This window comes from the organism of the source record quoted next, unplaced genomic scaffold (assembly GCF_019419815.1).
Source record: "Pyrus x bretschneideri cultivar Hongxiangsu unplaced genomic scaffold, Pyrus_bretschneideri_v1 Contig80, whole genome shotgun sequence".
Lineage (NCBI taxonomy): Eukaryota > Viridiplantae > Streptophyta > Magnoliopsida > Rosales > Rosaceae > Pyrus > Pyrus x bretschneideri.
The window spans coordinates 977773-1001847 of record NW_025999821.1 but is presented as its reverse complement, the minus strand read 5'-3'; the positions used below and the strand labels follow the sequence as shown (position 1 = coordinate 1001847).

The window sequence follows — 24075 nt, the reverse complement described above, 5'->3', positions numbered from 1 at the left end:
CCTTGGCAGTCTTTAATATTACTCTACAATATCATGTATCCACCCTTGACAAGCTTCTACTAATAATAGTAGTTGTCGACATATGTTGACATAAACTTTTGGCATATGTTGACAAGAATTGGCAAGTGCCTACTAGGTGATCGACGAAATGACCCAATAAAACTTTTTGGTTGATACTATAACCCCATTATTTGAAAATCCTAGCTACATATATATATATATATATGTACGTATTTGAATATAGTATATTAATTGTTATTAATGATTTTTTTATTTGATCGATCATCTTTTTATGAACATATATAAATAAGAAAGCATGAAAACATGAATATATGGTGATGTTGATAATCATTTCAGTTTTTTATTTTTAGTTTTAAATTTTCTTATAAATTGAAACTTGTTTATGTTGGAGAACAAAGTCGCATTGAACACAAAATAATATACACTTTATAGTGGACGTTACTAATATCACATTTTATGATTCAACCCCATACCTAATAGATGGCCTACTAAGTTAGAAACTATATCCGCAATGATGATCGTAAGACTTAGAAAGTAGCGTTAAGGCTTTCGTTTTCTGTTTTCATTGTTCTTTTGAAACTTGAAAACAATCATCAAACAAGTTTAGGTTTAGGTTTTTCAAAAAAAAAAAAAAAGAAAAATAAATTACAGGAAATGATTAACAAACATTAAGGAGGCTTTATGATAGGATATTTAGTACTTGCATATGGAGGGTTTTTTATTTTTTTTGAGAGAGAGAAATGATAGAATTTTATTAACATAACAAACCACTTACAAGGACGTCAGATGAGTACATATATCCAGTGATCAATTTCTTGATTTAAAGGTAATAAGCACAAACACAAATGATTTTAAACCCCTCATACGGTCATCACACAAAATACATCACTAAAACGATGAATCCCGAGATTGATATGTCCCATAGACACGTGACATAGCAAGCAACGAAACCTTCACCAAAACCTACGCGAGACAGCGAGGCTACAAAACCGCATAAGCGATACAAAAACCTACGCGTGACAGTGAGGCTACCAACAAATTCGCATAGGCGACACGAAGGCCGAAGCAACAAACCAATGATAAAACACTAAACTAAAAAACAAAAGAAAATAAACAGGCGGTGCAGCTGCAAGTTGGTAGTAGGTGTGGGGAGCAAAACCAGGGCACGTGCAGAAATGTCGGGAGGAGCGCGACGACAGCTGTAGCTGGGACCAACTGAGAGAGGTGGGGAGGAAAAAGGTTCCAGCTAGAGCCACCGAAGTTATCGGAACGCCACCACAAACCAAACCAACAAAATAGTACCGAGAGCAACCATAGATTCCACCAACTGGAGTTGGTCGCAGTAATGGTAAGAAATAACGACAATGACATGGGTGCTAAAGGGGTTGCCAAGCCAAGACCACCCATGCCATTGAACCGCCATCCCAACCACCACCACGAACCTAAAGATGACAAATATATATGAAACATGCAACCATCTGTGACATTCAGATCAATTATAAACATGCATGACTAATTACGATTTGTGAAAACCTTTTGAAAAACCATGCAACGCTTAAGTCATGGCATTTTCCCTAAGTGAATTTACAATTATTAACCACAAGAAACATTCCTCAATTTCTGGGTGGCATTCCAGGAAACTGCATCCGGTTACTTATCTAAACATCATAATAGTAGCTAAGCATTAAGATGTAGACACAATTTAAACATAGTGATTAATCATTCAAAGTATGCATACATAATATCATAAACAGTTAAATAAAGACTACATATTCATGCTAAGGCTCCTTCTCCAAATTGATGTGTAGAGAACCCTAATGGCTAATTAGGTTTATTTATGCTACTACAAAATAAAATCCTTCATAGAAAAAAATACAAAATAAAATCCTTCATAGAAAAGGTCTTTTAAAAACTAGGAAACAAAATAAGTTAAAGTAAAATATGAAACATAATCCTAATCAATTAAGGGAAATCTGTCTAGCCACGTTGAGGACCTTAGACATCTCCAAAACAAGCACAAGACAACTCTTTTAAAGCTTGAGATGTCCTAAACATATTTGTAGAAAAGCCCATTGCCATAAAACGTCATCTTGAATGCCAAAAAAGCTAACTAAGCCCAAAATGTCACTTTAATAGTTTCGTGCACTAGTCATTTATGTATTCGCCATAAATTAACCGCTTAGTAGAAAACTTTGAAAATTTGTCACAAACAAATTGAAAGACTTGCGAATATCCTTCAATTGGAATCACGCCATAATTCATCCGCTTGGTCGCTTTTTGCTCGAGGGGGGGGGTCGCATGTCCTGCAATTAAATTATAATTCAGAAAATCAAAATATGGTCAAAACAAATACCAAAATATATTAAAATAAAGTAAAATATATAGTTTAATATTGACTCATCACTTTACAAGTGAGTAAAACGATATATGATAATCAAACGGTACCCATGCATCATATCAGTTTCTTCTTACTTTTCTTTTACCCATGCGTTAAAAGAAAACCAAACCTAGATTCAACTAGAAGTAATTCGCAACCCGTTGGGTCATCAAAGATCACGGATTAACGGGTCACGGACCAGCTAGCATTGCCGCCCTAGCCCTAGCCAGCACATCTCAATGGTCCCCATGCAAGATCGAACTGACTCAAGATTAAGGCCGGTGAATGGAAAAAGGAAAACGGACCGACCTCTTAGACGTAGACAGACAAAGGAAACGGACCGACCTCTTAGACGTAGACAGACAAAGGAGTACATTTTGTTGGCAAAATCTCTAAATCTTTTTGAGTAAGAAGCATCAATTAATTTGTACGTTATTCGTATATTGCCTACTTTCTTGGACTTGTTTGGCAGATGAACCGGTTGATCTGAAATCATTTTTTGTTGGATTAAATGGTAGTCATAAGAGTGTTTTTCTTTGGAAAATTGTATTCGTATAGTTTGTTCACTAGAATTGAATGTCTTAATAGTTTTGAATTTGTCTAAATTTTGTAAGAATGATCTATTTATAATGTACTAAAAAATAAACAGTAGCCATAAACTGGTGCTGACTTAGGGTACCTAACTAAAAGTAGAAGATATATATATATATATATATAAAGATAAGAGAGACTTACTTTGGGTATATATCTTAACCAAAAATAGATGTATAAAAAAAGAAAGACTTAGGAGTAAGATTCCTAGGAGATGGTTAATTTGGTGCATTTTTATGCATGGATTCTCTGTATCTGTCTCCCGTTGTCTCACAGCGAAGCACCACATGATTGAATGGGCGGAGATGTGAATGTGTTCGCACCTACCAAGACATCGTTATCATCGTTAGCATGCATTATTTCAGAAAACAAACCCTACTTGCTCATTGTTCTAATACAAAAAAGATGAGACCCTCAGAAGATGCGACTTTAATTTACCAGTTCCCAAAATGTATCCATAAGTTGACAATGTGAACACACAAAATTAATGAATAAGTAGGAAAAAAAACATCACTTGATCGCTGTATATAGCTCGATTAATGTTCGTAACTTTCATTAGGTTTGTTCTAAAGTCTTCATAATTTGACAATATGGACCATCAAATCTGGTCTACCAAGGAAGTCGGTAAAGCTCCTTCAATGATTACGAGTTATGACTTTACGTGAGCTCCAAAAAGTTAAACAAGAAAGAAAGGTTCGAACTTAAGTGTAAAGGAAGAAGTACATTGCTCTATCCAATTTGGTTAACCAAAGCCCGTAGCTCCTTGGTTGATTAATTACAGTCAACTTCATCCAATATTCAACAATACTCAAATTGATTCCTCAAATTTGCAACCAACACGTATTAATCCCATACATATTTAATTAAGAATATCCTATGTATCGTTGGATATGTTCTTGTACTTATTATCTAGTCTACCAAGGAAAATGAGGACAGCCTAACGTACGGGCGCCAAAAAATTCAACGGGAGCTTCTTGATTTATTAATTACACCGGGCATCATTCAATATTCCCAAAAATAAGGAAAGTTTTTTAAATGTCATGCCAACTTATATATATTTTTTAATTTATCATATGAACTAAAATTTTAAGTAATTTGTCATATGAATTTCTGAAATCATTAATTTGTATCATCTTAATTCCGTTAAGTTTTCTATTCAAAAGATGGCTATCTTGGACTTTTGACCCCTTTTTTTTCAAGTTTATTTATTTATGGGATAAATTGATTTTGGCTTTTTAGCCAAAATAGTTCATGAGATTCGCATAACTCTTCACTTTGGTCCTGAGATTTCAAATCAATAGAAGTGGTTTCTGAGATTGTCCATCATCCATCATTTTGGTCATTTCGTTATAAACTCTGTTAAGTGTCTCGGAGCGCTTGGCCGAAAGTTTGGGCAATTTTTAAAGTTTCGTAACTCAATCGTTTATTTACCAAATTCGACCCATGATATATCAAAATGAAGATAGGAAATTGTAGAATAAGATTGTACCTATTTGGAAGCCACAATGGTTGCTGGAGATGGTCAGAAAATAGCCTCAAATTTGACTGGTCCGAGGGAAAACTGGAAAACTCGCCGGAAACTGGGCAAACTTTAAATGTTCATAACTTCTTCTATACTCAACGAAATTAAGTGATTCAAAAATGAAAATCATACTTCTCGATGAGACAAAGAGAATGGTACCTTTTTCAGCGGCTAAATCGCCGTAGCTTGGCCGGACAATGGCTCAAAAGTGGCTAACTAGAGACCAAGAGAGCCACTTTCGAGCCGTTTTTCGGCCAAACCACAACGATTTAGCGCTGAAAAAGATACCATTATCTTCTTCTCATTGAGAAGTCTGATTTTCATTTTTAAATCATTTGATTTCGTTGAGTATTGAAGAAGTTATGAACGTTTAAAGTTTGCCCAGTTTCCGTTGAATTTTCCAATTTTCCCTCGAACCAGTCAACTTTGAGGCTATTTTCCGACCATCTCCGGCAACCACTGGCTTCCAAATAGTATAATCTTATTCTACACTTTCCTATCTTCGTTTTGATATACTATGAGTTGAATTTTGGTTAAGAAACGATTAAGTTACGAAGCTTTGAAAATTGCTCAAACTTCCGACCAAGTGCTCCAGAACACTTAACGGAGTTTTTAACGGAATGACCAAAATGATGGATGGTGGACAATCTCAAGAACCAGTTCTATTGATTTAAAATCTCAAGAATCATTTTGGCTAAAAAACCATTGATTTTACACTAGGGTGGGCGATAAATTATATTTCAAATTGCTTTCTATCCAAAATAAGTATAAATTATATTTCAAAAAATTTCTCAAAATTTAATTACGCAAATTGCTTTGTCGTGCCCTAGATTATATATCAATATTATTCAGTATCCTCGCTGGTTGGTGGTTGTTGATTAATATAATCATATAGATAGTTGACTTCATCAAACTGACGTGTGATGCTAATAAAAGGCACCACATACGTAACCCTAATTAAAATACATCAACGTACGCCAGCTCGTTATAAACTTCTGTGGGCTTAATTATCAGAGCATCCATCATGCATCATCTCCTAGTGTCTGGTGCCACCATACCCCTATAAAGCCCGAGCCCGAGCATAAGAAAATTATCTACTTGTAGTGTATGATATTATATTTTGGGGGTATTTCTTGAAGAAATTTTTTATTATGACAGGAATATGAATGGTACAATACATGTTTTTATGTAAGTGATGAAAATTTTTATTTTTTAAATTATTAACTTTTTAATACACATATTCTATTATTTGTATAATAGCACGTGATATATTACCTAGTATTAATTAATTTCTAATTATCAAACTTGTTGCCCGGTCAAACCCTACCTGTTTCCAAAGCTCCTCCTTTTTAGCAAGACTGGTTAGGTTGAATGTCCATTTTGTCCATTTTGTGAAATATAAAAATAAAAATAAAAATGTTCATTTTGTTTTTTTAGGCGAACTGTCCATTTTGTTATTTAGTAAACGATCCCTTCACCGTCTTCCTCCGCTATATATCGGTTACGTTTGCTTGGTATTTGTGACTCTGATCTCTCTCTCTCTCTCTCTCACATTACATTCATCTGATGGGTCGACCGAGAAACCTGCTTTCCAAATTGTTACTCGTTCTTCTCGATCTACTCAACATGATCAAGTTACATTACTGCTTACTCATTAAACAACGTCATCAACAATTTAACAAGCTACATATTTATGAACGTCGTCCGCTAGAGAATGATTCATTCCCACCACGGCCTCCACAAGCAGCCACACCTTCATGGCGGCCTTCACCTTGGTTGGTACCGTTACCGGTCCACTGCATAGCTGAATCCGTCAAGAACCAACTCCCGGTGCTGCAATACCAAGAAACTCTCATGAAAACACGAAGGCAAGCAGAAGCAGAAGAACAGGACTGCCAAGTGAACATGTGCATAGTGTGCATGGATAGCATGGAGGAAGGCCAAGCGGTGAGAGAGCCATGCAATTGTTCGCATGCTTTTCATAAGGAATGCCTAGAAGTCTGGATTGATCAAGGTCAGCTAACATGTCCTCTCTGTAGATCGGAGCTATTGCCTAAAACTTGTAGTACTTCCCCAAACTCAAAAGATAAGGATCCATGGAGGAAGGAGAGGATGGTTTACTTGTTTGGTGATGATTACTTCATGAGCTAGCTGGCTACTAAGCCGATCTTGTTTCAGAAATCAGAATATTAATTGTTGCATTTTCTTATCTGAAGTTTCAACTCTCAAGCCAATTAACTCAAAGTTTTCATTAGTTAATTTTTGTTTGTAGATTATTATGTTTGCTCGATCTTTCTTAATTCCAAGTAGTTGCCGTAGAACCTATAAAAAAGAGAGAGTTGTAGCCAGAACTACTCTTGTGCACGCACTTCACCCGGCTCGGACGCAACCCCTCCCCTTTATTTTATAGATGAATTGAACTTATTGCTGGGCTAGTTATTCTAAGCCCCAATTGGCTGCAGGATTTCGCTCTGCAACTAGATGAAGATCGCTTGGGGGGTTACTGTGGCGTGGCTAAATAAAGAGCAATCCGCTCTTGCAACGTTCGATTAATATATTACATAGGACTTCGGAAGATAATCTCTTATATTAAGATAATACTAAGAAAACCATAGGACGTCGGAAGATAATCTCTTATATTAGGATAATACTAAAAAAATAAAATTTGTAAACAAAATTTGCAAACTAAATGATGTGTCACCAATAACAAACGAGGACGTTTATCAACACTTAGTAATATTCAATCATCAATTTTTATGTTAATTAGTTTACTAATCTCCCTAACATTATTATGTCCGTACGTACATAGTTAGTGGTTAACTTGTTAGAATATTTTTCACCTATAATCGTGAGGTTAGGTACACATGAAAATGGCTGACCTCATGATTCAAGATTATTAAGGTCTCTAGGTTCCATCATTTTATTTTTGGACGCTACCTTTCGAAATCAATTGCCCAGTGTACCCACATAGCACATGTTCATCTCTTGAAAACATAGTTTCTCTCGTGATCTAATTAATTACCCGAAATTTAGATTTCACAAAGATGCTGAAACTTCCACATGCATGGCAAACATCGATAGGTTTGAAATAGTCTGCTTCTGTAATCTTCCACACTTTTACAACCAAATGTGATGGTAACATGGAGAGATTTATCAGTGTGTCATGATCCGATTTTTCATGTATCATAATACAAGTGGTTAGATATTAAAAAAAAAATTAAATTGCTTATATTATGATACTTGGTATATCAGACTGATTTATAAGAAAATTTTCTCAATGCCATGCATCTCTCCTCTCCTCCAAGTTCCAATAATTTTTTTTTGTATATTCGGAACACCATCAAGTCCACCTATATCATAACATTTCGAATGGTAATACCAATTAATTTCAAGTAAATATCTCTTCCCAAGCCACCCAACGTAATGTGGTGTTACTTGTATCAATTTATCCATGGTACGCTAAATGTATCTATTTATGAACGAATCTTATACAATACCTTCATAAATATAGGGTGAATGATGATGAATGCATGTGGATTAAAGGGGGAGAATGTGGTGTAATGATGAAGTGAAATGCTGGAAATGAAAGGGAAAGCTGGAAAGGCAAGGGGAAACTCACGGCAAAGATGTGTTTTGGGTGCATGTGTGTGTGAATGGTGGTTTTGCATGGCTTTGATGGATTGTTTGATTGGGCTAGGCCCTTTGTTTTATGTCCAAACTGCATACAAGGCCTTCAAATTCGTCCAACACTTTGGCTCCAAGCATAAGCTTTCCATTCTAAGCCCAATTTTGCTCCAAAATGCTCCGACATGCACCTTTTTGCCTCCTTAGCCATATTAACCTAGAAACACACGAAAATGGCATAAGGGACTAAAATAACTAAAGAAACACAACGTAAATGCACGAGAACAAGCCAATTAAGTCGCATAAATATGCTCCTATCAGTCTGACCGTCAAAAAAGACAACCAAGAACGAGATGCCTCTTTCGCCCTCCATCATCTTTACTATCTCCCGTCTCTGGGAAGGTGACATCAGATTTCCAGTGATAAATTTGTCGGAGTTTTGAAATCCGATGGTAAATAAGGGGATTTTTGGTGGGGGAATGAACAGAGGAAAGGGGATTTATATAGAGAGGTGTGGGGGTTTAGGACTGACGTTGTAAATATGGTTAGGCGGTAGGGGTATTTAGGGAATTATGTTTTTGATGTTTTCGTGAGGATCCAGGTTAGGGGAAGCTCGATCGTTGGATGCTTGGGGCCCAAGCAACCGAAAACGGCAGTGTTCCGGTTTGTTTGGCCAGTCTTGGAAATTCACTGTTTTTTTACGTTGTATTTATTTATTTTTTGTTGTGACAATATATTTGTTTTGTTTTGGTTATTAGGAAAAATGGGGATTTAAAATTTTTTTTCTTAAAAAAAAAAAAACATTACTTTCTTTTACATTACTGCTCTAAATTACAACCGAAAACAGATATATATAAAAATAAAAGGAGTCTAAATTCTGGACAAAGTAGGATCAAAAATGTGATTTTTTAGTTTTATTAAATAAAATTGTTGGTTTTTAAAGTAGGAAATTAAATTAAACGCAAATGCTGACACACCCCGATCGAGATCAGGGCATGCTGACCGTCACGTGGAAGTGACGTAACCATGTGCACAGTGCCGAAGCTAATAAAATAATAATAAAAATAATACGAATAAATAAAATCCAGCTTAACACAAGGTAATAACATACATGTGCAAGTGTAAGTGTGAAAACAAAGTTCAAAGCACGAAGACCTAATGCAGTCCGGGAGAAAACGACACTACAAAAGCACACCCGAAGGTGATCCTACACTGGTGATAGTCTGTCAGATAAGCCGGGGAAATCCTCTGGGAAGCCACCAAACGTGCTAGTCAACTAGAACCTGGAGGGGTACAAAACAAAAGCGTGAGTGGGCAAAAACAAAGCTTTTCAAAAACCATTTCATAAATAAGTTCTAACCCCTCACCGTAAAACCTGTATACTTCCCAGAAAATAGAATATACAAATATATAAATCATGCACAGAAATATGCCATGCCAAAACCTCGAAGTAAAATGCAAGTGCTCAGGTAATGCCAAATCCAATACCATGTAATTTGTCAGCCGAAGTCACCTAACGTGACCTATACGGCTGAATCTAGAGCTCAAATCTCCATCTACTAACTATACCTGCACACGAGTCGGAACCACCTAAAGTTGTCTGTACGACAGGACTGGGTGTAATATAAATACGCTCAAGTGCTACGATCACGTGAAGGCTGGGCGAATAATCGCGGGTCACCTATGAATCGGAACCACCTAAAGTGGTCTGTACGATAGGACTGTGCATCTAACTTGGATCCAAGATGAGCGTGTGGTGTGGGAGGTGAACATCACGTGAAGGACTGTGCTCTACTCTGGGCGGGAGCACTAATACCGAGGGTGCAGGTTATGAGCTCTCAATGCCTCTCATATCACTACTGAACATAAACATAAATCATACTTACCTGGCACTTACCTGTGCGTCCACAGCACCAATACACATATATATATATATATGCAACTAATAATGCGTAAGTAAATGGCAAGCAATAAACATGGCATATAAACGAATAAACGTTTCAAATCAATTTCTGGGCAAAACATGAGTATATAGGTATATACGGAAAACCAAAAGCCCACTCACTGGTATGTAGAAGGGTCGTAACCCCCTTGCCTCGAGTGACCGCGCTCGTCCTCGGGATAGGTCTCACCTATATGCGAAACAACTACAAAAACGTTAATTTTAAAGCACATAACCAACCTTATGAAATAACTTCTCATACAATGCTCAAATGGGGTGTATGAATACACCAACGTGATCTACTCAACCTCAGGAACATCCCAATATTTTTAGAAAAATTTTCCATCGTCGCACGCGCCCCCACGCGCCGGCCAAGGCACGGCCACACGTGCCTGGCACACTGACGGCGTCAGTTAACGCCGTCAGGAATATTCAGTTAACGCCGTTAGGAATATTCCGTCAGTTTTGACGGAATATTCCATCGTCTTCTCCGCGCGAGGCTCCGGTGCCGGAAAATCGGGTAATTTTCAAATCCTCCTATCTTCTTCGTTTTTCAACCAAATTTCACAAAATTGGTACCAAAATGAAGCTTACAACGAGAGGAACAAATTCATACCACTTTCAAGTGCTAAAACACACGGGATCTCACCGAGAAAACACCACCAACTCCGGCCAACCTCGAAACTCACGATCCCGACGTCCAAAACCTTCAAACGAACCACCCCGAGCCTCCTAAGGACCTCACCAAGCTTCCTACAAGCTTGAAATTCCCAAAAACACAAGAATTAACGTGTGCATGAACAGTGACAAAAATCGGGTATCCCGAGTTCGACGTGAAAACGAAGGTATCCTTACCTGAAATGGGTATGGGTGAACTTCTACGGACCTCATGAGCAAGAATATGTACTTTGTTTCTTCGATCTGTGAAGATTACAAGGGTTTTGGGGTATGTCCGTATAATGGGATAGGAAATGGGGAAGGGAAATGGCACGGGACAGGGTGCAGGGCAAGGAAAGGATGAGGGAAATGTGTGTGGTCCACAACCAGCCACACCAAGCTCAAAACAACCACACAATGTAAAAATCACACTAGGGGCAAAATCGTCCTTTCACACATGCGTTTTAAAAATTCCGGAACGGGCTGTCACAAATGCCCCTTGGGCAACTAATACAACAATTATCAAAGTGTATGGGAAGCCTTGCATTACTAGGGATAAAATCAAGCCAGTACAATTTGACGAAATAGAGTGTTCTAAAACGGTTAATTTATCATTCACGAAGTTGGCCTCCCGACAAACATGAACAAAACTAATACCCTCAAAATCATGGAAAAGTTTATGGATGTCCCCATGCAGCAAACAAATTTTCCAAGGAATTGAGCGAGCACCATTCACATAACCGATCAAAACCTTCGAGTCCCCTTCTTACAATTTTCTTGTGACCAACCCTAATTGCTTGAGAAAATCCTAGACAGAGCGCTGAAGCTTCGATTAAAAACACGTTTGTAGAACCAAGGGGTTTAGCTCCAACAATTAAAGGAGAACCTACTTGAGAATGAATAATGAAACTTTCATTTAAAACATATCCATCAAAGTTTAATTTAACAAAATCCCGGGGAGGAGGAAACCAACTAATAATCTCTAGAAAGTTATGAGAGGTTTGACGAATGTAGGTGGTGGAGAAATGAGCTTGAAATCATTCCAGAACTTCGTATCTACTATAATTACTTTAGGATAGTGCTATTTACATATCTATTTTTACCTTCTACACATCTTTATTAATTTTTTTACGTTAATCTTCAATATATTCGAAAAAACGATCGAAAATTGAAAAATGTGCGTGAGAAGTTTTTGAAAAATAAGATGATTTCTTTTCTCGATTCTCAAATTCGTCAACAGGCAATAAGCAAATAAAAATAGATTAAACAGAAGAAAGTAAGGAAAATTAATGAAAAAAGCTTAAAAACTTTGAGTTTTAACGATAAAGATAAAATAAATGGTAAAGTGAATAGTACCAAAATTGATTTTTTCGTGTAAAAATGTGATTTTTCTTTAAAGTGAACAGGATCGGAAGCTTTTCGTTAAAGTTTTCAAAAAAGTAAGGAAAGGAAAAGAAAATAAAATAAAATGTTTTGCGTCTCTTCTTTCAGTTCAACACGTCACGTAAACCTCCTCCTTCTTTGCTGCCAACCATGATACACGTCATCATCCTACTGGCCATTGGTCAGTCTGCTCAGAGTAGCTTTCTTCTCTCGACCAAATAGCCAAACATATTTTCTCAGTTTTAAAAAATTACAACAATTATAAACGCATTGGAAATAAAATCGCCGCAAATTCCGTTTGCACCCTCGGGAGTGTGTTTCACAGTAAACACATTTGGGTGCCGCTGCCGTTAGGATTACGATTTAGAAGTATTTTTATTTATTTATATGTTATTTGCTTCTAGTTCTGCTCTTGTAGGCCTCATGGGCTAAAAAAAAAAATTATGGTTATCCTGTCGTAAGATTTTAATTTAATTATGTAGAAGATAGTAAAACAATAAAAGTTAAATGACCACAATTTCCTTAAATCGTAGACTAGAGTTTGAGAGAAGGGTACTCTTATTTTAGAGAGGATTCTTGCCGGATCATCTTTATAAGGATCAAGGGATCCTCTAATCATATATGTTCATCGTATATCATACGATCAGTTTTTGTTAGGTACTATTTATATTCAATTTTAAATAAAAAATTTACAATGAATAATAATTGCATAATATAGGATGAATGGATATAATAGGAGAATCTCTAAGATCCTCACATAGGATCCGGCAAGGATACTCCTGGCTCTTATTTCCCCTGCTAGTGCCAAAAAAAGTACTGATCTGTCATTCATGTACTTCTTTTCTAGATAATATTGTATTTAAAGAGAGTTTTAACGAAAAGTTCACGGTATCGTTTACTTTAACGAAAAATCATATTTTTACACTAAAAAGTCAAACCTGGTACTATTACTACACCTTTTATTTTGTCCTTATCGTTAAAACTCAAAGTTTTCAAACTCTTTTCATTAGTTTTCCTTAATTTTAAATTATTTTAATATACATAAAGGTTTGGGAGGGTGTTGTAGTTATGGGAAGGGATAATCTCCAGATCTCTTCCACCTGAGCCAACTGAGCACAAAATCCAGGTCCTTGAAATTTGATCAAACGGCTAAAAACAAGGAGCCCTATTAAAATTATAATAACTTTAGTCGTTGAATCAAATTTCAAGAGCTCAGATTTTATGCTCAGTTTGCTCAGGTGGAAGGAATCCGGAGAGGATCCCTTTCCGTAGTTATGAAGGTTTAAAGCGTTCAACCTATACCTATAATCTACCTTCCTATCCATAAAGTTGTATCAATGAAAAATACAATAAAGAGTTTTTTAAACTTAAGTGCAGAGAACGAACACTCACATTTTGGCAACGAAGTTGTTTGAAGTTTTAACATCTCTTTCTGTAGTCGTCATCCTAATAGATAATTGAAAAGGTCCAATTAGTTGATTTTTGGGTTTCTATATATTTCTGGCTGTATTTGATTATGTAAAACGCTGAAGGTTTGAAGCCCCCAGGCATGGGGTCTCTAAAACATACATTATTAAACGAATTCTTCAAATATAATTAATTACTCTTTAGGGTTTTATTTAATTACTAAAACATATTATTTAACATTATTAAACATCTATTCTTTGTGTTTTGAACTGTTCAACGAGGGTGAATAAGATCTCATATACTACACCAAATTTCAAATAAATTTTTTTTTTACTGAATTACTGATATACATGTTTTTTATAATTAAGACACAAACTCACTTTGAACCGGAGTTTGAATCCCTTCCTCGTAAACAAGAGTACGTGATTTACAATATCGTCTAGTAAATAGACGATACTGTAAACTACATACATAGGGATGAGATGGAGACCAAAAAGAGAGCGTAACCGGAGACAAGTGCATGAGAATCACTTCAAAAAATAAGATTGAAGAACTGAAAATAAGTTTTATTTCTAGCTTTTAGAATTTAGCAAACATGTCAAAATTGTTTCTAAAGGAATTAAACTCAAGGCACATATGGACACAAATATCTGTGTTTTATGGGACAATATGGTTGGTTTTGTACACCAGAAAATATCCACCACCACCAGTATAATTGGATGCCAATGCCTTTCCAGCTGATGTTGGTTGAGAGAATGCCAGTTGAGAACGTTCGAGGACAAATCCCATGCAGAAACTTTTCCTGTGATGGAGAAATAATAAGTAAACAGCCAAATGCTAATCGGAGCAGACATCGAAAAGAAGCAAGCGATTCAGTCTTCTGGGATAATAGGACAGAAAATGATTTCCACATGATCAGAGGTTCAAAAGAATTTCATAGTTCCGAAGGACATATGATCGGTATGAATAAGAAAAGAACCTGTGTTTCTTTCAGATTCTTGGACAATTTATTATACTAAAAGCTACTTAAATTTAGCTGATGTAATTTGGCTAGCAGTTCATGATCCAAATCACGGAGTTACAATATCGTGCAATTTGATGGCAATGTGATGAAAATATAATAAAATCCACTCGAAAAGAAAATCCATAGGAGAGGATAGCAAGGACTTGAACATGAACATACCTCAGGGCATCTAATAACTGGGTGGCTATGTGTTTTCTTCTGTTAGATGGAGTGACCCAAATGGCTCTAACGCCGCAAACAGCAGCCACTGCTTCCCTTTCGCAGAAGATAGCACCATTGAGATTCTCATTCAACGTTTCGGGAACAGAAGGGGCTTTTCTCATGACTTCCCTCTGAAACCTGATATCCCCAAATTGGAGAGTAGATGATTTTGCTTCATGTGTAGTAGTACCATCAGAACTTCCATCAGTTGCACATGAAGGAACTTTGTATGCCTCTTTGAATTATCCTATCCAATCCAATTCAATCCTCTGATAAAGTATCAAATTCAAGAAAACAGATATTGTGTTCGAACCTTGTTTCTCTGCGCCAGAGGATCAGAATCTAACACCAAAACAATCCGACCTCCCTCCACAGAAGGCAAATGAACAACCCTCTCATTGCACCATCCCTGCAAAATTTGGTCAGCAATTTGAGTAAACAAGCACCCATTTCTAACAATCTCATTTTTTTATAAATGGACCTAACAAAGGAGACACAAAACCTATAACGAATTTGCACCTTGAATAAAATTCCATTGGTATAGTCCTTGTGAAATGCCCTGTGAGCCTTCTCATCGTCTTCGTCTCCGGCGGTATACTTGACCCCGCACGTGCAGATTGAAATCAGACTGTCCAAAGTCCAGATAGAACTGAGCATAGCTTCTCTTCTTGTTCTTGATCACTGTTCTTCCCAATGTGGTCGATTCCGGCTTCCCGGAATTGCCATCAGAAAAGGGTTTCTCCGGCAATTGGTTCACTGGATTTTTGTCCCTTCCACGACTTAAGTACACAAAGAAAAGATTGGAAGGGAAACAGAAGCAAATAAATATAAATTTAAACAGTCAGTAAATCAATATATTCATAAATAAACTAAATCTCAGATTTTTTGTGAGGAATATCCCAGAACTTTAAATCCAGGCTAACTCCAGTTCCTAATTGTCTTAACAGAAGCTACCCAGAAACAACTTTTAATAAAAATTAAAAATAAAAATTGAAACGTTTTTTCTCGGCATCCAAACAGCAGAAAGCCCAGAACAAAAAACAAATACCTTTGCAGGTTTGGACCTCTTCGCTTGAAGGTGTTACAGTACTGGTGCTGCGTATTCTCCCAGACGGTCAATTCGTCGTCGTTTTCGTTGGAAAGAAGCGGAGGTGCGGCTGCTGGGTTGGGTGAAGAGGAAGAAGAAGAGGAGGAGGGTTTGAAGAAGGCACTGATCTTTGATTGCATTGCATGAATTCGTCGGAGTTGATTTGAATTGGATCTGATTTCATTGCGCTTACCTCATCATTGACTTTGATTTTGGCACCAAGAAATTGGGGAAATTGTGGGGTTGAGTCAATTTTCCCGCCTAATTTATCTCCTTGGGCCTTCTGTTCCTTTTGAACTAACCCTAGTTATGTTTTATTGAATTTGATCACTTTTTATTTTGTTACTTTTTTATATGTATTTAATACAATCATCATCTCAACGGTCAGATATGATTTCCCAATTTACATATATTCGTATATATTACATATGACCGTTAGATGACTATTCTATTAAATACATGTAAGTATTGTTGTCAATCACTTAATTAATTAGATGAATAATGAGCACAAATTTCAGAGTTAATGAAAACTAAAGAGTTTTAAAGTGTTAAACATTTAACAAGCCAGTTTAGGGTCTCGGCATCTTTGTAATCCTAGCCAAAGGTTGCAAGCTTCCCTTGGTTCCACCTTGAAACACAAATCATAAAGTCTGACATAATAACAAGCAATTAAACCCATAAGACGTAAGAAAACTGACTAGGAGGATCTTTTAGAGTAGTGCACCATCGATTGACCCTTGATCTTCTAAGAATGATTCAGAAGAGAGTTAGAGTGAGATTATGCTTGTCGGGGCACAAAAGATGTGAACTATGAGAAGTTCAGTTGATTAACCATATGTGAATCATCTTCTTTTCTGATTTTTGAGATAGTTATACAGGCCCTTTATGCAAAAGGATTTCTATTTTTTGAAAAAAAATGGGGGTTAGGTGTGAGGCTCACTCCATATCGAAATTCAACGATCCAAACATCTATTTTGTAAGTCTTGATCCATAGATCATTCTTGCAAAAATTCAATTCAATCAAAAACCATTTGCCTATTCAATTATCAGGATCAAATTTCATTGTTTCTTATATAACAAAATATTCATTCATTTCTTTGAATCCAGTTAGATGTCTTAAATATTTCCGATTTGGCTAATATTTTGCATGAATGATCCATAAGGTACAACTTGAAAAATAAATGATTTGAATCGTTAAAGTTTGATGTGGTATGGACTCCACAACTAACCTCTATTTTTATAAATAAATAGGGATCCCTTCCCTTAATGACTTCCTTTATAAATCATAAATATATGAAGAAAATATAAATCTTTCGAGGGCATTTGGTTTATCATCTGCACCAATCTTGTTTTGTTTTTCTTCTACTTTTCATTTTTGTGTGTTCTTGGAATATTTTGAACTAATTTGTTATTTCGGAGAATTTAGTATGTTTTTAGTTGTAAATAACAGGATTAACAAAAATAATCATCTTGTTAATTACTAGGTTAAAGATAAGGAGTAAAAGTACAAAGAAAAACTATTCCTAAATCACCATCAATCTGTTTCAATCTTTCTACAACAAAATTGGACACCCAACATAGCCAGATACATGATGGAGACACTACTTTAGCTTCATACCCCCAAACCCGAAAAATATGCTACATGTTTCGAGACTCTTTTCTTTTGCTTTTGATTAGTTACACTCGTTGAAAACCATGAGGTAGACACGACGGCCACGGGAGATGTGCATTCAGTCCGGGCCTTCGAGTACCTAAGCTGAACCAAGTCAAGGATTGACGACCAACATCAATCTAGAAGCCGTACTCTAGCTACTGGATCTGGACCGTCTGTTATCCTTAAACTCCTTGTACTTCCACCATAGTTGCGTATTCCTGCAACAACGGAATCAGACGCAGCGGGCACTTATAGCTGTCCGGAAAACAAGTAGTTAAACTGTTTATCTAAAATTGGTCATTTGCTAATCGTTATCCCAAATGTCTTCCAAGCACTGTTCTAAAAATCCCTACCTAGCGCTGCGTAGGCGCCGGCTAGGCGCTAGGCGACTGGTCACCATCCCGATTAATGTCTAGGTGTTTGAAAATTAAGAAAGGACGCCCAGACGAGCTGAGGTGCCCGCCTAGACCTGCCCAGGTTGCGACTCACCTAGACAGAAAATAGATAACTTTCAATTTGCATTTAATTTTTTTCAATAAATTGTAAGAGACCTGTTGAATACTTAAATGAGCACACAATATATGTTTGTTCCTCATGTTTTCATTATGTTCCAATACTTCATAATACATATGTCATTCTATTTCGTAGTTTATGATGAAATTATATATATTTTAAGTATAAACATACCCTTATTTACACAAAATATAATGAATTTACTTAAATCCGCCTAGTCGTCCACCTAGACCCCACCTAGCCGACTAGGTGCGCTAGGCCCCAGACCGCTGCCCGACCAGCGCCTAGCGTCTTTTAGAACCTTGCTTCCAAGTGTGAATTTAAAGCTACAAGGGCTAAAGCACATTCCAGAGCCATATACTCTTGTCTCCCTTCTCCCACTGGATTGTGTACACATGAAATATCAACTTCTGAATAGTCCCACACACTTTCATCTCTTCATTTATGTATTTGAGAGAGAGAGAGAGAGAGAGAGAGAGAAGAGGGGGGGGGGGGGTGGGGGTGGGGTGTGATGGTGGCTTAAAAAGGAAGCGGATTATTAGGACCCTACACATAAATGAATTCTAAAGATGCTTATGAAGAAGACCCACAACGCAGGTTACCTCAGGTTAACAACGTTCTTCTAGACTGACTGCATCTCACTGTGCAGTGTATTTGTTACATTGTGTAGTCTACCATGTGCACATTGCACCTTATGCACCTTATGCTTTTCTTCAATCGTCATGCTGATTTCCTCTGACGACTGCACAAATAAAGTAGAACAAAATTAAAGATCGCCATTTTTTTCCCCCAAAAAAAAAAAAAAAAAACAAAAAAAAAAAAAACAAAGATCCCAACCCAAAGCGCACATGTAAGAATTGAGTGCGTGGAAAAAAACCAAATCAAACCAACGAAAGAATTACACCTGGGACAAAAACTTCCAGTTGTAAAGTAGTTACATATGGAGTGACAGATCAATTAGAATATCAAAGACATTTCAATCCATAACGCTCTTCAAATTACAAATTATATATTTTTGAACATTGCCCCATATATCACTACGTATATCAATCCTTTCATCCACTGCATGCAGTACATACCATATGTAACATGTACATGTTGACTAGACATTGCACTGCAGTTACTCTCTTTTTAAACATTTATAATTTATAATAATTGGAATTATCACGGGAATGGATCAAATGATCAAATTCAAAAGAGGACGAGCTTCAGGTATGCTGTAAGGGGAAAAAAACAAATCAAGATTCTCTGAATATGCAGGGTTATGCCTGAGGGTGCAATGAAAACACCTGTAATAACCTGATGCCTTCCATGATATAGTCAATCTCTGCCTTGAACGAAGATATGATTTGACAGATTTTGTCATCTATATGCATCAATTGAAGCAGGAAAACGACTGCATCTACCATACTTGAAATGTCAGTTGCGTAGTGGGTAAGATCACCAGTTACATGCAGCAAACTACTTTCAGTTATCCATGACCCCAACGTATTCAATACAAGATTCAGAAGTTCGTGACTTTTATCAAACAAGACAAAGCAAGGGATGAGATAATAACGACATGAACTTGAAGAAATGGAAACGGTGGTCTTCTTGTCATCTTCAACAATGCACTGCATCAGAAGGCAGAAACTTGAGAAACGGTAAGACTGAAACAAGGCCGAAGGACCTTCATTGTTTGAAATAGAATACTATGCACTAGAGCGTTATGCAACAATTTAAAAGTTCACGAAGAGGGGGCACAAAATGGAAAACAATACCACACGTCTACAAACATATAGAAAGCATTACAGCAAGATATCTGCAAAATGTGCCCTATATTGATAATTATTGAAAAGACATATATAGACATCCCTTCCAAAACCCCATCGGCCAGACCAGCAGTAGTATGAGATTGCAAACAAAATTATATTTTGTTGGCTTTTTATTAGAGGACATGATATTTAATGATTCCAGTCCATCGATTCTCGTGTCACAATGTACAACCATGGAAGTATGACATGGTAACTATCAACTTACCACACAAAGATACATTTATACTTCATAGAGGTTCCTATTGGAAAACACAACAATTTAAGATGAACCTGTAAAGCAAAATGTCTTTGTGGATGTCTTTTCTCTTTGCCAAGGATAATGAGTCGATTATTATGCGTGCATGAATTACTCTCTCTCTTTGTTAGAAAGATATTAAACGTGAGGCTAGCCTAACCCTAATCCATTATCCTCATTTTGGTTACATTTGCAGACAGCGTACCGAGGCCAGTCTAATCCTAACCCAATTATCCCACCCTGGACAACCATGTGCATGATATTAATGCTGCCTTGCACCTTCATTAATACTAAAAATCTAATTAATAAAGGAAACATAAAGAAAATCCTGAGTAACTAGTGAAAAAAAAAAAAAAACAAAGAAACCAAATCCTTGGGGGACAAGGAAAGATAAGGTTATCCAAAACTAAAACTTTACTAAAAATCTTAAAACTCAAGCCTCTTTCTTTGAAATGTAATCAAGCCACTAACAAATATGCAACACTGACTTGTTACTTTTTCCTACTTCCAGATATTAATTATTCTTGAATGCATGAGCATTATTCTTTCTTATTTTGTAGCACTCTCGTTTCTTTGATTTTCTCCACTTTGATTGACCCCTATCTTGTCCTACATCAATAACATATATCAAATCTGAGCATCCTGTGAAAAAACTTATTTTCATGGGAAAGACAAATTTACATATGAGCAGCAGAGAATCACAGATTCAATAAATATTGAATTTCGGAAACCAGAAACACTGGAATCCTCTCAGTGGAAAATATTCCAAACTAAGTTAGAAGACACAAGCAAGTAAAAAATGGTGTTTGGGTGGTTAAGGCAGATGCTCTCCGAACAAGAAATGAAGGTTACCTGCACAACGTCAATCAGATACCGTGGAAGGATATTGCCTAGGCTTATAAAAGCTCTTTGGGAAATTATCGTGGTTTTAGAGTCCAGTGTAATAAGCGTCCTAAGCATAGCACATACATTGTCTAGAGGAGGATTTTGAGACTGAAATATGTACAAAAATCAGAATCAGGAAAAATAGATAAACTGTAACTTTCAGAAAGAAAACGCAGGAACACAGTAAGTTGACAAAGTTAGGAAGATGAAGTTATAAAATAATAAGTTAAGAAGATATTGATGTAAAGAAAACTATAAAAACACAATAAGATGAAGTTATCTACTCAACTCACCATCTGATCGAGTATAATTTTCTCTAGCATCTGCAAAACAAGAGTATTATCACCCATCTGTGACAGGCATGAGCAGACAATTCGGCTGAGTGACTTAAAAGTCCCTCGATTTGAGATATTCACATCACTCTCTCTAACAGGAACGATATTTTCTGCCATGATGAAGCCATTTTAGGTTTGGAACCCAAGAAATTGCAATAAAAATTATGCATATAAGTAATAAATTGGTTCTCTAGTAATACTAATATGAAGGCATCGGATCTTTTGGCAGCAAAAATAATGAATAGCTATAAATAGTCTAGAGCAAGAACTTTCTATCCCAAAATCTCAGAGCAAGATAATTTTTGTTCTGAAGCAGCCTTTTAAAACGTGCTGACAAAGTCTTACACTTGCAATTTAGTTACCTTATGATGATAAAGCATGAAAAACGATAAATCATTTGAAAGTCATCATATTAGTAGAAACTAGAAAATTTGAAAGTCATCATAAGATGTCAACCGGTACAAATAGAAATTACACATACTAATACAAACCATGAAGAGGAGAAGAAATTCTGTCAGACGTACCTGGGAAAACTCTGAAACGGGAGAGCAAAGCGATCAAGAAACTAATGTGATCAACAATCTGAATATGCCCAGATTTATATGCTGAATTCAGGACCTCTATGATTCGAAATAATACATATTGCTCCAGATCAGGACCTGCAATGAACAGGAACAAGATAGAAATGTCACTTAAACAATCCCAATTTGCAAATAACTCATCATACTTCAACAATGTTCACACATCACTGGAAAGCAGAAGAGAGAACATTCATCATTACTTCATATTGTTACCATATAACATCAATCAGAACAGAATCACCCTTTGATGTTTAATGGCACGTCTAACCCCCTGTATATTTGGATTTAATCACTTAACAAATGACAGTTACATTAAGACATGAATGGCAAGCATCTATGTTCCAGTTGAAGGACAATTACTATCATTCAGCCACAAAATGATGCAACAAAATGGTTTCAACATCAGATTTTAAAATGACATACTCTTTCTAATGAAGAAACTGATGAGGATAGGATTTTTTTCCTGATTCTTGTAGTAAAAGATAACTCTACCAACAAAACTACTGTGCACAAGGAACATATCTGGTACCCATGTGACTTTAACCCAGATTACTTTTGGAATCCCAAGGTTCCTTTATAATTGTTATAACAGAAACAAGAATAGCTTGCATATTAATGGCACGCATGAGACATTAAAAAAGTCAAAATAATAACTATAGGGAACTTTGTACATCATGCCAAACCTAAGCTGTCAAATCCATACAGAATCTAACCAAGGTAGAAATGAATAACTTACATAGGCAACAGTAAGCTATTGACTTCAGCAAAGGTGGACCCAAATTAGAGATATAACAGAGGCAGGAAAGAGAGTTCTTGAGAATCTCTGGGAAGCCTTAAAAAGGGACCATATAATACATTTCCTGCAAGAAAAAGAGGCGGAATCATAAGAAACCAAGTTGTCTGCTGATGGATGATTAATCCACAAAGAAGAATACTAGTGTCTATTGAATGGGCTCTTACCATCATCTTGACTTATGCCAAAAAATTCTTGCAGTGACAATTCCATGTTGTCATATTCCCATGCAAAGGAAGAGTTCACTAAAGCACATTGTCCCAGGCGAAGTAGAAGGTGCAGCACAACCTGAAGAAACATGCAATATAAGCCAGAACTAATGGGGTGAAAAAGCATAGGTGATGATAAAGACTGACTATGCAGAAAAACAAAGACAATAAACAATGACAATAATATTGAATAACGTCCTGACACAGTGATACAAGATGCAAAACCTACTGTCTAAATTCTTCTGTGTCAATACTACTGTCTATCTTACAAGGTTAAAAAAATGTTACTTGGGAATAGTATGGGTTTTTATCATCCAGCAGAATAAGCAACACAGGAAGCTCTCTTATCCACGTAATCTGAAAGTGTAATATCTCGGGAATACTCAGATCCAGGTACAGCATGTCTTGTCTCTATGATGTGTAGAAAATATATCAAAATTCAATTTGAGAGAGAGAGAGAGAGAGAGAGAGAGAGGAGTCTGATTTCTTACTACCACAAGGATACTAAAAGGAAAGAAAAAACTTGGAGAAATTGCAAGCAGGAGGTATAGAATCAAGCTTACAGGAACTAGCAGCTCCTCCAGTACGGAAATACAAGCCAATTTTAAAGGGGATACAGGATTGCAGTCCTTGAAAGCCTCACTAAAAGCCTGCATTTAATGATATTTAGGTAACACCATTTCCAGAAGTTAAAAGACATAAATCATTTAATACCCCACTACAATGGTTTGTGTAAATGGGGAACCTCTAATTGTTTTAGAACCAAATCTAGAGTTACACAACCATTGAAGTACTTAAAGAAAAGAGTAAAGACAATCTTATAAGGAAAAAGGAATTCAGTTGACATAACTCTGCTGATGACAAACTCTTGGAATGTACAATAGTTTTAAGCACAGCTCATACCTAAAGAAGGCGAGACTTCCAGGCAACTGCCACTTGAGAAACAAGTTTTGGAACAAATGGAAGAAGTGATCATCTGTCTAGTTTTACAACTTGTTTTGTTATTTCAATTTTCGTCAAAACAAAATCCCCCTTTACTTTCTTGTTCTATAGTGTTTAGAATCTGTTTAGTTTGTATTTTAAAGTGTTTTGAATCAACCTATAATCTTAAATTCGTCCAAATTTGTGTTTAAGGTCAGAAACTGTCTAGTTAGTGTTTTTAGGCAGTTTTGAGTCTTTTGAACCTGTTTTGAGTCCTTTGAGTCTTTGTGAACGTTTTT

At 36.4% G+C, this 24075-nt stretch overlaps 2 protein-coding genes across 6 annotated transcripts; both read right to left on the bottom strand.

The window, feature by feature from the left end:
* Positions 1-14064: 14064 nt before the first annotated feature.
* Positions 14065-16121, bottom strand: LOC103966767 (protein CHROMOSOME TRANSMISSION FIDELITY 7). The gene is given in 6 exon segments (XM_048575850.1): positions 14065-14326; positions 14708-15059; positions 15062-15158; positions 15269-15359; positions 15361-15528; positions 15798-16121. Coding segments are annotated over 6 exon segments (1032 nt in total). The 5' UTR covers positions 15977-16121; the 3' UTR covers positions 14065-14181.
* A 1213-nt stretch (positions 16122-17334) lies between these two features.
* On the bottom strand, positions 17335-23973 carry LOC103966758. 5 transcript variants are annotated; one of them, XM_048575841.1, is made up of 10 exons: positions 23759-23973; positions 23419-23505; positions 22814-22934; positions 22590-22713; positions 21797-21931; positions 21231-21382; positions 20905-21045; positions 19293-19616; positions 18606-18745; positions 17335-17708 (listed from the first exon to the last, which is right to left on the bottom strand). In XM_048575841.1, exons 6-9 carry the CDS (start codon positions 21285-21287, stop codon positions 18626-18628), a joined length of 642 nt encoding a protein of 213 aa, XP_048431798.1. In that variant the 5' UTR covers positions 21288-21382; positions 21797-21931; positions 22590-22713; positions 22814-22934; positions 23419-23505; positions 23759-23973; the 3' UTR covers positions 17335-17708; positions 18606-18625. The 5 variants fall into 5 exon arrangements, with proteins under 5 accessions (XP_048431798.1, XP_048431799.1, XP_048431796.1 ...); XM_048575842.1 differs by lacking the exon at positions 17335-17708 and adding an exon at positions 17853-17979; XM_048575839.1 differs by lacking the exon at positions 17335-17708 and adding an exon at positions 23144-23266 and having other exon boundaries at positions 18563-18745.
* Between the last annotated feature and the right edge of the window lie 102 nt (positions 23974-24075).

Bases quoted from the DNA above. Each gene is read 5' to 3' on its own strand.
- LOC103966758 (XM_048575841.1), bottom strand. From the start codon at position 21,287: ATGGGTGATAATACTCTTGTTTTGCAGATGCTAGAGAAAATTATACTC. The intron at 21,046-21,230 runs GTGAGTTGAGTA...TACATATTTCAG, and splicing joins AAATTATACTCGATCAGATG to TCTCAAAATCCTCCTCTAGA. The intron at 18,746-19,292 runs GTGTTTTCATTG...TTATTTGTGCAG, and splicing joins AAGGCATCAGGTTATTACAG to TCGTCAGAGGAAATCAGCAT.